The sequence below is a fragment of the Lathyrus oleraceus genome, chromosome 6, assembly GCF_024323335.1.
Source record: "Lathyrus oleraceus cultivar Zhongwan6 chromosome 6, CAAS_Psat_ZW6_1.0, whole genome shotgun sequence".
Taxonomy (NCBI): domain Eukaryota; kingdom Viridiplantae; phylum Streptophyta; class Magnoliopsida; order Fabales; family Fabaceae; genus Lathyrus; species Lathyrus oleraceus.
Window position 1 is genome coordinate 37,903,084 of NC_066584.1, and position 13,682 is coordinate 37,916,765.

The window sequence follows — 13,682 nt, forward strand, 5'->3', positions numbered from 1 at the left end:
CTCATCTTCTGATCAAGACTTGGGAGTATGACTTGCACAATGTAACCACATGATATGCAATATGCAATGCCTAATGACCTAAAAAATGATATGCAATATGCTATGCTAGTCCCAAGAGAGGAGGGCAAATTTTGAGGTGTTACAGTATGCTTCAACACATCCCAGATCCCCCAGCAAACCTAGGAGAATGGCATTTACGCAAAGTTAACGATCAATGGAACTTTAACTCATGGCAAAGCTTCGCTAGATCTGAGTGTCACAAATAGAAGCACCGCCAAGACCATGTCTTAACAGACACTGTGATGTCAACCGAAGAAAAACCAAGTCGTAATTATATGGCTTGGTACATATCGGTTGGATTTGAGTTCATCGCCGAGGATATGTACCTATACGACCCACGCCAGGAAGCTTACACACCAGAAGGCTCAACATCTAACCCCCAACAACATTGTCAGACCGACTACTCACAACCCCCTATCCATCAAAATTTTTGATCCACAAACACACAAACCTACAACCCTAACATGCCAAACACCCAACCACAATACCAAAAGCATACTCCGTACCACCACCAACAACTAGATCATCATCAAGACATCCAACATCGTTATGCACCCAACACATCACCATATCATAGTCGTCTTAGCCAAAACACTCAACGATCATTTAACATCAATTGTCCCTCCTCCTACCATAACCAAGAAGCCCAAACATCTCAAAACCAAAACCTTCAACAACCATATCTCTACCAAACACCACAATAATCATTTCAACCTTTCCTCGACGCGTCATCCACACCAATGTCTCCCCTCAATCGTCCTGGTCGCCCTCCAACAACTCAATCACAACCCAACTACTCTGGCATGGGTCATGAATTCAGTTATGATAGTACCCATTCGATGCATACACAAGACTATGTTGATTTGTCTGACTATCTCAAGCAATCTCCTACAGTTTGTGGTGATGTTTCTGGGTCCTCAGATACTCAAAGACCTAGGGTGAATCATCAATGTGGATTAGGGCCACGAGTTCGGGTAGCTAGGGGATGTGGGACCGGAGGTCGGTTAAGTGATCCTGGTCATCGACATTTGTCTTTTTTTATGTAAACGAGTATTAATATTAATATGAATTGGTCCGATTTCGACTTTATCTATCATGTACAATGTTTTTCAAAAAAAATTACGAAACACGCACAGGTGTCAGACCAATTTGCGACTCCTTTAAAACTTAACACACAGGCGCCAATTGGATTGGCAACACAAAGTGGACTGACCAATCCAATTGACACCTCCACTCTAAGTTTAAGAGCAGATGTCAATTCATTTGACGCCTCCTCTTTAAAGTGGGGTAATTTGGAGGGAAAAAATTGAAAATCGAGTTATTTTGAAAATAAAATTGAAAAGCTGGATTATTTTGGTAAAAATTTCTCAAAACCATACTTACAGAAAACGAAAGGATTCTTAAACGAAAATATGTTTCGTTCAAAATCATTATTAAAGAAAACGAAAAATTATATTCACGAACATCAAATACCTTTCTTCAAATTTTCAGCTTTAATGTTTCATTTTCTAAATGACTGAAATTCTTCAATCTGAGATTATAGATAAATTTGAAGAATAATAGAGATACAATTTTTCTTTTTTATTATAACTTTTACATTCACTTACATAAATTAAATAATATGATTATTTGAGATGGAGTGTATATTAGAAATAGGTGTAAGAAGAGTATAAAATGGAACATATTAAAATAATGCTTAAAGAAAATCGTAACCGATCATAACTAACAATAACATGTAAAAATGTCAATTTGTCTATGGTGAGCAAAAAATTGTTTGCCCGTGCTAAACGCCACAATATAAATCGGTATTTTGTAATATTTAAAAATCACCCCGTCTCTTTTATAACGAGTGATTCATTTAAAATAAAAGAGTATATCAAAATGAATGATTAGTTTCGATTTACGATATATTTTTTCTAATTACATCCTTTAATTAATACCATTTTCATCATTCTTAATATTAAACAAAAACTTTAATAAAAATATCATTTTTTTTCTTTTTCTTTTTTAATACTCGTATATATAAAATGGTCAAATTGTGGGACAAAACAAGTATAATTATTAAGGATATTTTTCTTTATTGACAGTTTATATCAACCATGAAATCAGATGTGACCCAAGGGACACAAATCTCATAGCTTCTTTAGTCTATGCGTCTTCGCCATCAATCAAAATCTATTTTCGCCAAAAGCGCAACACGCGTGACTATTTTAATAAATATTAATTGTATTTTATTAAAATTATTCTTAAATAATTATTATAGAGAAAAAAAAGTAAAATAAATAATTAAGGATATTATAGGTAAAAAAAGAATTGAGATTGAAAAAATAATAATAATAATTAAAAAATTTAATATGAATAAAAAGTAAAAAATTTATTTATTATTTTACTCATCTAATATTTACTATTATTATTTCATCATATATATAGTTTAAATTTTCATTCTTAACTATTCAATATTTATGTATATTATTCTACCTCCATCATCACTGCTAATTAATATTTGAAAATAAAACTTATTATTTAATATCAAAATTAGACTACTTAATTTGACAATATGTTAATTTATTTTTTATTTGTACTCATTTAATTTTTCATCCTACTATTATTCAATCACATTTAATATTTTATAAGAATACAGTTTGAATTTTCATTTTTAATCATTACATATAAAGTAGATCATGTTAGGATGGAATATAGAATCTTTAGCTTATCATAGATATGACAAATGATACGAGAGGGACAACTGAACTTGCCGAACATTCCCATTAATCTATAATCTGAAATTTATATAAACAAAAATTGTCTACATTCAACCTATAATCAACGAATAAAACTTGAAAAGATAAAGTTATTTGACCTCCGTTAAACAACATATCCTAAGTCTGGATCTTAATTTGCAAGATAATAGTGTGATTGAAACTACAAATTTATTAATTTTTTTAAAGGGCAAAATGAAAAATATATTAAGATTAAAAGAAGTTATTTTAACATAAAATGTATTGAAGATGATAAAAAAATATCTAAAATTATAATACAAAATTTCGGAAAGAAAACAGCACAAAGCAGTCTATAAGACGGTGAGGAAGCAAGATAAATGATTTAGTGTTTAAACTTGACAATCAAAATTAAAAGTAATATATTTTGATTTTAACCATCAATAAAATTGAAGTTTTACCCTTTCTGATAACGTCCGTAAAACAACTGAGATTAACCGTTCAATATACTGTCTCACTAACTCCTCCTCCTCCCATGCAAGCAACCTTCTATGTCACTTCCACGCCTAATAATTCTCTCCTCACCCTAACTCATTCATCTCTGCAACGGACGTCATCTTATTCTCAGCTAAATCAAATAGCCTACTAAATCTTACCTTCAAAGGAATACCATCAAGTCAAGGGTCTTTCCAAAAAAAGAAGAAACCTCATCTCTTACCTTCTGATCAATGATATCGAGCAACCACATTCATCAACCAAACTGACACCCTCACTTATGTTTTTCAAATTCCTCCACCAAACAAATCCACCACCTCCCCCAAAACATAAACATCCTCCTTCCTCACCATACCGAACACTCAAAACCCTATACCAAAGACTTCACGTCACATTTAGAATCCTTTAAAATCATCTACAAAGTAAGGCTAAGCAAAACTCCTTCAACCCCCAAACCACCATTTTCTTTTTTCAAATAAATAGTATCTCATTTAATCTAGGAAATTTTTGTCACTTCCTCAACCCCCCCCCCCCCCCCCCCCCCCCTCTCAAAAGTAACATATTTCGACTTTAACCACCAAGAAAAATTGAAGTTTTACCCTGTCTGATAACGCATGTAAAACAATTGAGGTTAACCACTCAATATACTCTCCCACTAACTCCTCCTCTCACGCAAGCAACCTCCTACGTCACTTCCACGCCTAATAATTCTCTCCTCACCCCAACTCATTCATCTCTACAACAGACGTCATCTTATTCTCCGTTAAATCAAATAGCCTACTAAATGTTACCTTCAAAGGAATACCATCAAGTCAAGGGTCTTTCCAAAACAAAGAAGAAATCTCATCTCATATCTTCGGATCAGTTTTATCGAGCAACCACCATTCATCAACCAAACGGACACCCTCACTTGTTTTTCAAATTCCTCCACAAAACAAATCCACCACATCCGCCAAAACATAAACACCCTCCTTCCTCACCATACCGAACACTAAAAACCATATACCAAAGACTCCACGTCTCGTTTAGAATCCTCTAAAATCATTTACCAAGTAAGACTAAGAAAAACTCCTTCAACCCCAAACCACCATTTTCTTTTTTCAAATAAATAGTATCCCATTTAATCCAGGACAATAATGGAGAAGATGACAGACTTAATGAGAATCAGACGATCCTCCATAGAGAGAAATCGACTCTTCCATCCTAACAACCTTCTTTTGATCTGATCAATCGGAGGATACCAAAAATTGAGTTTCCTAAAGTCACTGCCCATAGGAAGTCCCGAATACAAAAAAAAAAGGTAGGCAATCGTGCTTACAGTTCATAACCTACGATGCCTCATGCAGTCAAGATTCAGAGATGTTGACCCCAAACAACATGCTTTTATGAAAGTTAACTTTTGAACCTGATATAGCTTTAAAAATAATCAAGACCGTCTTCAAAGCTCATACATTAGCCTAACTTTTAACCCTTACCAATAGAGTATCGTCAGCAAGTTGTAAATGAGAAACAGAAGTAGTGTTTTACATCCCATCTCCATAACTTGTATACATTCTTTTTTCCACTAAAACATTCATTGAGACGTGTAACCCTTCAACTGCTAGTAGGAAGAGAAAAGGGAAAAGAGGATCACATTGTCCAAGACCTCTTTCCAACTTAAACTCATCAATTGGACTAAAACTTACAAGTAAAGAAGTAGTTGTCGTAGAAATACATTCCGAAATTCACTTCCACCACAAAGTCGGAAAAGTCATTTTGCACATAACATCATCCAAATACCTCTCATCCAAGTCATGGGCTTTTTCAAAATTGATCTTAAATAATATTAATTCTTTTTTCAAACTACGTGCACGTCCACCATTTCATTAGTTATAAGAATGACATCTAAAATTTGTCACCCTCTTACAAAAATTGAGTGAGACTAAGAAATACCACTGCAAACACTTGCCTCAATCTATTAGCAAGAATCTTAGATAGAATTTTATACAATCAACCTACAGATTTAGTTAACAAATTTCTATTTGATAATTTTAGGAAATTAAAATTATGGCCATCAATATAAAATTAAACTCATTCTAAAATTAATTAGTTTAGTTGGACAAATTCCCCTATTATGGTTTTCAATTTTTTTAATGAGACAAAATGAAAGTTTTATTAAAAATGTAAAAATTGGATACACTAATTTTTCTTATTTCTTATGTGACAATTTTATTTCTTAACAATTGATTTGTCACCTAAAAAACCTAAAAAACAATCATGTAATCAATATTTCTCTTCATTTAATTTGATCAACAAATCAATCTATCTTTTATAAAATGCTCCCGGATTATTAAAATGTTCCCAGATTATTAAAGAACGAGACGTCACATCTTCATCCAAAATTTTAAAAAATTAGATTAATAGATTTTTTGTATATAAATTCAATATTTTACTCATTCATAAATGACGTAAGATTTTAACCACTCATACACACATTTGCGCTTAAAACTCTTCACATATAAAAGTGGCAAAACTCTATCACACCATCCATGTAAAACTTAAAATATTGAATGCACTGTTTTTTTTTCTTTTATTAAATTTTTTATATAATTAATGAAATGATTTTTTTTTAATTGACAAGATTAAATACATACAAGTACATTCAAAATCAATCTCTCTCTCTCTCTCTCTCTCTCTCTCTCTCTCTCTCTCTCTCTCTCTCTCTCTCTCTCTCTCTCTCTCTCTCTCTCTCTCTCTCTCTCTCTCTCTCTCCCTCGTTTAGTTTTTGTAGGTTATTGCATGTGTAAATTTTCGCTTCTTAGCGTAGTTCATCGTTAATTCTTTTTGGTAGCGATTTATTACGTAAGTGTAGGTTTTGTTGGAATCGGAATCTAATTGAGTTTTATTGCTGATTAAAATACTCAGACTAGTGGTGATAGAATCATACCATAATTGAACTTTTATAAAGGACATATCTCATGTAATTTACAATTTATCAATTTGAAATAGTGGGCAACTTTTTGTGGATTGTCCTTGAATGATCTGTGGTATTTGTAAATTATGTATCTATAGTCGCGATTGATTTCCAATACAAGCATAAGCTCATTATTTCCGCTTTAAGACCTTTTTCCGATTGAAAAACTCTGATATTACTTTTTGAAAAATCGATCAATTTTTAAAAGGGTCTATTCACCCCCTCTAGACCGTTTCTCTACTTCATATTCCTATCCAACAAACGACTCTCCTTGTTAGACAAACATTTGATTTGTAACCTCTTCCATTACAGCGATAACATGTGTCTCCCGTGGGTTTAGCATATGGATTATTCTGCCTCTGGAATAGTGTTTTACCATGTTGCACAATGCTAGGTTGCTAGTGTTAGAACAAGATTTGGTTATGCATTTATACCTTGAGTTTTGATGATAATAATGTTGTATTTGTGTGAGAATAATTATGATACCCTAATGATTTGTTATTATGTAGCTTTAATAGCCAATTCTGATTCTGAGTATATGACGTGCAACGTCATCAGTTTCTGAACTTTATATTCCAATTCCGCTTATGCGTCAGTCATGAGAAGTTCTAAAAGATGTTCAAAGTTGATCTTGCAATGGTCTTTCTGCTTCTGTGTTGATTCACTCATGAGAAGCTTCTAAGGAGGCGTTATCTTTAACTGAAGATTCTAAAGATCTCAAGCCAGACGCGGAGGTTATCAAGGTTCTGACTGAAGAGTCTGAAGATTCTGAAGATATTGAAGATCTCAAGTTAGACTACTGACGCTGTCAAGGTTATGATTGAAGATTTTGAAGTTTCTGAATCCAGCTTTATGTTTCTTCATTTCATGATTCATCAACTTTCATCAAAAGTCAATGAACTTGAAGATAAGATCAAATGGATATGTGATCAAATAGTACATAGTACAAATCAAATATTCTTTCCACTACCTGATATCGTGGGCAAGGACAGTACTATACATCACACTTGTCACTTAATTTATGGGCGAAGGACAATACGCAGTATCACTCCTTTCATCGTCCAACTATAAACAACCGCTCTATTTGGTTTCTCCATTTTTCCCTCCAACGGTCTTCTCCTTATGCTATATAAGTGAGACTTTGAGACTTGAAGAAAAAAAATTATAGAAGAATACTGAAGCGCTGAAAAACTTGAAAATGTTTATTTGTGAAAAGCTATCATTTTCTATACAATTTTTCTTTAAGTATTTGTTTATCATTTGTGTAAAATCTGTTTGTGTAGAAGCAACTTATAACACATAAAATATTATTCAAATTGTTTGTTTGATTCCTTAAGGAGACTAAGGTGTAGTCATATTCTTAAGAAGACAAAGAAAGTTGTTCTTTGTGAGTCTTTAAGGAGACTAGGGTATAGTCGGATCCTTGAGAAGACAAAGAAGATTATTCTTTGTGATTATTGTAACTAGTTAATTATAGTGGATTAAGTCCTTGTGTATAAGGAAATCACCTTGGTGGATGGACTGGAATAGCTTTGAGTTTCAAGCGAACCAGGATAAAAATACTTGTGTTTTTATCTCTTTGTTATTAACATTTAAGTGGTGTTCTTGAGTTGGCAAAAAAGCTTTTGTTTTGTAAAACTCACTTCAAACCCTCATTTCTTATGTTTTTCACACCTTTAGCTAGTTCCTTATTTCCAGGGTTGGAATCCTTGATTGTTGTACTCTTTTCCTTGTTGCATGTTGATTCAAACTTATTATGGGTGAATGCCTAAAAGATAAGAGATTTCGTTTCTCTATCAATTTTGCCTTTAAAGCTAGACTTGATGTCTCAGCCACTGACCGTACAGTTTATAAACTCATCTTCTCCTACAAATATCTCTTTAAGCCACTGATGTATGAAGCCACTTTTTGGCTCTCTAATTCTCTCAATTCATCGGACTCAAAAAAACGCAGGAACTTAATTGTGTATTTTGTCATAGTTCTCTTGTCCTAAACACACTCAATACACATCTTATAAAGAATATGTTCATATTTTAATAAACCTTATATTTTAAGTCATTTATATAAAGTATGCATAATTGTGAAAGTAGTAAGGTGTTTGAGAGGCATCCTAGAAAAACATCAGGAACGACAACAACAGGTTGGATTTTTAGGATTTTTGATACAACAACAGAGAACACATACCTTTAAGAAGACAATGTCAAAGACACCTAAAATCGAAAAAACGATGTTTTTGCATCAAATAAAGTGGCACTACCAATGCATGTTGTGCCACTCTACCATGTCTCAACCTTTCTTGGTTGTCAGACATTTTGTTTTAAGTAAACTAAAAAAATCATACATTTCTTGGTTGTCTGACATTTTGTTTTTAAGTAAACTAAAAAAATCATATCATAATCAAAAAAGTCAAACCAAAGAGACAAACAGACAATTAAACAAATTATACATATAAAAAAAATTCAAAAATTAAATTTCATACTAGAAGAAAACACATTTTATTGCAATTTGAATGCATCCAGAGTTTATGTTTTAAATTTTAATGACAATTATTAATTTTTCACTAGGGTGGGTCAACACCGGGTGCGAAGAGTAATGAATAAGGTGAATATTTCAATATTCCTAAAATTTGGTTAAATACCTACCCAACACCCATTAATGGAATGTCATGTCATTTTTTAATGATAATTCATTTTAAAATAAAAAAACAAATAAATACATTTGCATAAAGTTACTATTACCCAACTCAAACTCATGAATAATTAAGAATGTACTTTAAAATAAAATTCTCTATTTAGACCAAAAAATAAAAAAAATAAAAGGTCCTAATCCTCTTAATCAATGTCCAACTAGTCGTTTCTCTGCAAGGAATCAAGACAAATGCACTAAAAGTTTGAGGTACTGGTTGTCGTATCCTGTTGTTATGGTACCTTTTCACATGGGCTATAGAAAGAGAGAGGGATGACAAATACATGAATGAATGAAAATATAATGACAGCAAATGTACAATATAATATCAGTCATTTATTTCATATCAGACAACTCAAATCACACAACTAGTAAATTAAATTTAAACAATTTCCACCATTAGTTTAAATCGAACGGCAAAAAGTCGCAATTAAGCCGCAGAGTTGCATCAGAGAATCCATTTTCCATCACACAAGTTCCATATATAAAAGTCACCTCACACACAAACGTTCCACAATACTTGTGCAATATGAGAATGCGCAAGTGGAGGGTGGAGGGCGGCGATCGAGACTGCTACCTACTCAATGGAAAATGTTTTATTCCCTTTCTCCAAGGAGGACCAATGCTTTTATGAACACTCCACAATGCTTATTCAAAATGGGAATCTACATATGAAGAGGGACCAAGATTGCTATTTTATAGAAAGACTTTACTTTATATGAGAATGCAAATTCAAAATTTGCCACTTGTGGAGTACCACATGGTAGATAAGTCTTGAGGTCCTTTGAGCAAATTAACATAATAAGTCTATAACAAACAGGTTAGGAGAAAAAATTGTGGTTTCCTACTTATTATATTCCGAGAGAGTGTGCCGCCTGAATACACGAGCTCGCCTACTATTTCTTAGCTACTGATTTGGTGGAAATATAAAGGTTTGTTAAAATCCCCTGCAATAAGAACAAAATTGCGTCAGATGCAAGGCTTTATGGTAAAAAGATGGTTAAGAAATTAAGTAGAATAGATAGATATAGTGCAGTTAAAAGACTAAAAGAGAAATTCTGACCATATAAGTGATAAATCAATAAGTTTCGTTAGGATTTTCTTTGCTTCGGATGAGAGGAACACCGTCTTTCCTCCAAACTATCCGGTCTTCGCATAAAGCCTCTACCACCTCAACATATAATTGGTGTTCCTAAATTTGGAAATCAAAACAAGGAATTATTAAATCGTATTCATTTAGTCAAAATCAAATGCTAAATTATTAGTATTTTGTTGCATAAATGCTGTGGTGAATGAATGCATCTTATGATAAATATATTAATTAAATTTCATTCGGGATTGAAGTTGTTCAATGGTTTAAAATGCCACAATTTTTTGGGAGTTGATTGATGATTATAAACTGCCATTACCTCTCTTAGAACCCTAGCAGCCAACTCTTCTGCAGTATCATTAGCAAGCACAGGGACAACACGCTGGGCAAGGATACGCCCTGTGTCGTAGTGTTCATCCACATAATGAATTGTAGGACCTGAAAATCTAACAAAGACAATGATGCAAATATTAGTAAGGAAAAAGCATAAAAATGTTTCATAAAAACAACATACTTATGTTGAGAGAAGCATACCTTGCACCAGAAGCAATTACTGCTTTATGTACTTTCATACCATAGTGGCCCTTGCCCCCAAAAGCTGGAAGAAGTGATGGATGAATGTTAAATATTGATCTTTCATAAGCTCGAATCAACTCCACTGGTATAAGTTTGAGGTATCCAGCTAAAAGAATAAAATCAACCTCCAATCTCCTGTTGAAAAAATGAACCGTATGTTATATAACCATATCTCCATGTACATCACCGTTCTTTTTATTCTTTTTGCAAATTTAGTCATAACTAAACTGATTTTTTTTCTATGCGTTACAACTTTAATGTAAAAAAGTCATTTATCATACACATTAAATACTTACAGTTAAATGCAATAGCAGAAAATGAAATAAAGAAGCATCTAACCTTAGTGTATCAACAAGCTCATTAGGACACAATCCATCGGATTCATCCTTTGCTTTAGGGAACAATATAACAGGTATACCATTATTTCTTGCATACTCAGCACCTCCACACTCTGGTATTAAAGTAAAAAGGAAATTTTAGTAAGACTAAAGATTTAATGTAAATCAAAACATAGTGTCATTATCTCTGTAATACAATGTTGCAGCGCGGAACAGTGTTGCGGTGGGGCCAGTTTGTGTTGTGTGTTGTGGTGCTATCGCAGAGAAGGTCGAAGGTGGACACGGAGAGAAGAGAGTGAAACAGTAACTTAAGAGTGCAGGGGCATGTACTCATGCCATCCTTTTGGAATGATTTGGTATACAGTCTTAAGGCCATGGGGCCTCTTGTGCATGTACTAAGGCTTGTTGATAATGAGAAACAACCTGCTATGGATAGGGCCAAGAAAACCATGATAAAAGATGGGAATGCCAACTTTGTCAACCATTGCATGCAGCTGGTCATTCCCTTAATCATCAGTTTTACTATGGCGACGCAAGTGTTGAATTTACTATGGTCACGCAAGTGTTGAAGGGAATGATGAAACTAATGATGGGCTTCTTAAATGTATTGAGAAGCTAAGTTCTACTACTGAAGAAGAGGATAAAGCTACTGCAGAATTAGCATATTACAACAGGTCTGAAGGACTCTTTAGCTTGAAGGCTGCAATAAGAAATAGAACTGCTATGGCTCCTGGTAGGTTAAAGTGCTTTGTTTCGTTAAATTTAATTAGGTTTACATGAGCTTTTATGTTAATAGTAATCCTACTTGGTTATTCGTTACGGTGATGGAAGACTTATGGGCATCATGTTCCAAACTTGCAAAAAATTGCAATTAGAGTATTGAGTTTGACATGCAACTCTTTAGGTTGTGAAAGTAACTAGAGTACGTTTGAGCAAGTAAGTAAATGTGATTTGGGTTTAGTTAACTTAAAGTCTTGGGGTATGCTATGTTATCTGCTACTTACTACATAGGTCAATATACTATAACTAGCAAGTGTGACTAGCTGCATCAATACACAAAGAAGCTTCATTCTTTAAGTTCTATGTATGGTTAAAAAATACAGGCATGCATGCCATCTTAATCATGAGACTGTGTCATCATGGTTTCAAATTGTGGCCGCTATATAAAGTTCTGATATTCGTGGAGCGGATTCTTTCTATTGATACAACGCTCAAACTCTAGGAGGAACTCCCTTCATCGCAGGGAAACCTCCCCCAAACGCCACCCTTATGAGCAATCTCTCTATGATTGGAAAGGAGTGCTTCGGATAGAGAGTAATCAATAGTGACGGGGCTAAAACAGTAAGTAAGAATGCCTGGTGAATTCTACAGAGAGTTGAGGCGAGATAGCTATATCTTTTCTATCTTTTTAATAACAAGCACAAAAGTAGGGAAGCTAGCCAAGATCACAATTAAAGGATTCCAACCGTTCAGACATTACGGAGACGTTACAGCGTCGCACCGCAATTGCGGTGTGAACATCAATCATGTGTACAGACCACATCGTAACCACAACAGCCACCGCATTCGCACCTTTTAGCCACTATAACAACCACATCAATATGCCTCTACATTGTTCGTTGAAAACTTCTAGGACAAATAAAATTTTAGACTCCAAAGCCCTATCTACTTAAGGAAAAGTAGATAGTGCGAGAAGCTAGTAAAGAATATAGCTAAGCTCAAATATAATAGAAAATCATTAAAAATTGCATTATATTATTATGCAGAAGCACAAATGAAAATAAAGGGGTAGTTAGATGGACAATTACCGCTTTTATTCGTAACCAATACAATGACATCTCCATGAAGTGAACCCCTTTTGGATGCCTCATGAATTGATTTGAAGTTTGATCCTCCGCCAGACACAAACACAGCCAACTTTTTCCTTCTCCCAGTGACCTGAGTTCTCACCTCGTGCCCCTCGTTTGGATCTGCAATATCCCTGCTACTGCTACACCATACTCTCCTCCTAGAGCTATAACATCCACCTCTTTTTGCAATGTTGATAGGGTAATAAGCTCCACTCAAAACCTCAAAATTCTGGGACTGAATAGAAGGGTGTGAAGAAGAAAGTAAAGAATGGGGTTTCAAAGAGAAAAGCTGTTTTCCAATTGGAATGGACGGTGCGGGTGATAGTTTTGGAGAAACCCCATAAACAATATGTTGAAGTTCCATGGAAATTTTGGTTTGATAAAGCAATGTACTAGGGTTGGTTACGAAGTGAAAGTATTTGAAAAGTTTAACAACAATTAGAACAGAGACAATACAAACAATCGATCTTTCCGCACTGGAAGGGAAAAACGATGAAGGAGTAAAACTTACGCTGGAAGGAGAAACGACGACCTTCACGGTGACCGGAACTATGGCCGGACTAACAGGATTACAGTGGCTGGGAAAGTATTGAAACAAAAAATATAATTTTTTTAGGTTTTGGGTATAGAAAGAAAAGTTTTAAAAAAATCACTTTTAAAACAAAGAAATTAAAAATTTACAACACTTACGTAATTATTTGTGCAACGTTTGTTTGATTTCAAAATAGTCTTAAATTTCCAATTTTTCATCATTTTAAAAAATTTGCGTTGAAAAAAACAATAAAAATATTAACTTTTAATTTTTAATAATATCAATGTGTAATTTTCAGAAAACAATTATATATTCAATTTTTAACTTGTATTTTTATGGCACTAGCATTATCATTTTTAAAAAAACTTTATTTTAAGATGAGATTA

General features: G+C 33.7%; 1 protein-coding gene across 1 annotated transcript; it reads right to left on the reverse strand.

The window, feature by feature from the left end:
• Nucleotides 1-9,226: 9,226 nt before the first annotated feature.
• On the reverse strand, nucleotides 9,227-13,401 carry LOC127093584 (phosphoribosylglycinamide formyltransferase, chloroplastic). The gene is made up of 6 exons (XM_051032532.1): nucleotides 12,723-13,401; nucleotides 10,916-11,027; nucleotides 10,535-10,711; nucleotides 10,320-10,446; nucleotides 9,974-10,102; nucleotides 9,227-9,857 (listed from the first exon to the last, which is right to left on the reverse strand). Exons 1-5 carry the CDS (start codon nucleotides 13,126-13,128, stop codon nucleotides 9,989-9,991), a joined length of 936 nt encoding a protein of 311 aa, XP_050888489.1. The 5' UTR covers nucleotides 13,129-13,401; the 3' UTR covers nucleotides 9,227-9,857; nucleotides 9,974-9,988.
• Nucleotides 13,402-13,682: the final 281 nt, after the last annotated feature.

Coding starts and splice junctions, on each gene's coding strand:
- LOC127093584 (XM_051032532.1), bottom strand. CDS start 13,128: ATGGAACTTCAACATATTGTTTATGGGGTTTCTCCAAAACTATCACCC. Junction 10,712..10,915: donor GAGCTTGTTGATACACTAAG/GTTAGATGCTTC, acceptor TTTTTTCAACAG/GAGATTGGAGGTTGATTTTA. Junction 10,447..10,534: donor GTAATTGCTTCTGGTGCAAG/GTATGCTTCTCT, acceptor TGTCTTTGTTAG/ATTTTCAGGTCCTACAATTC.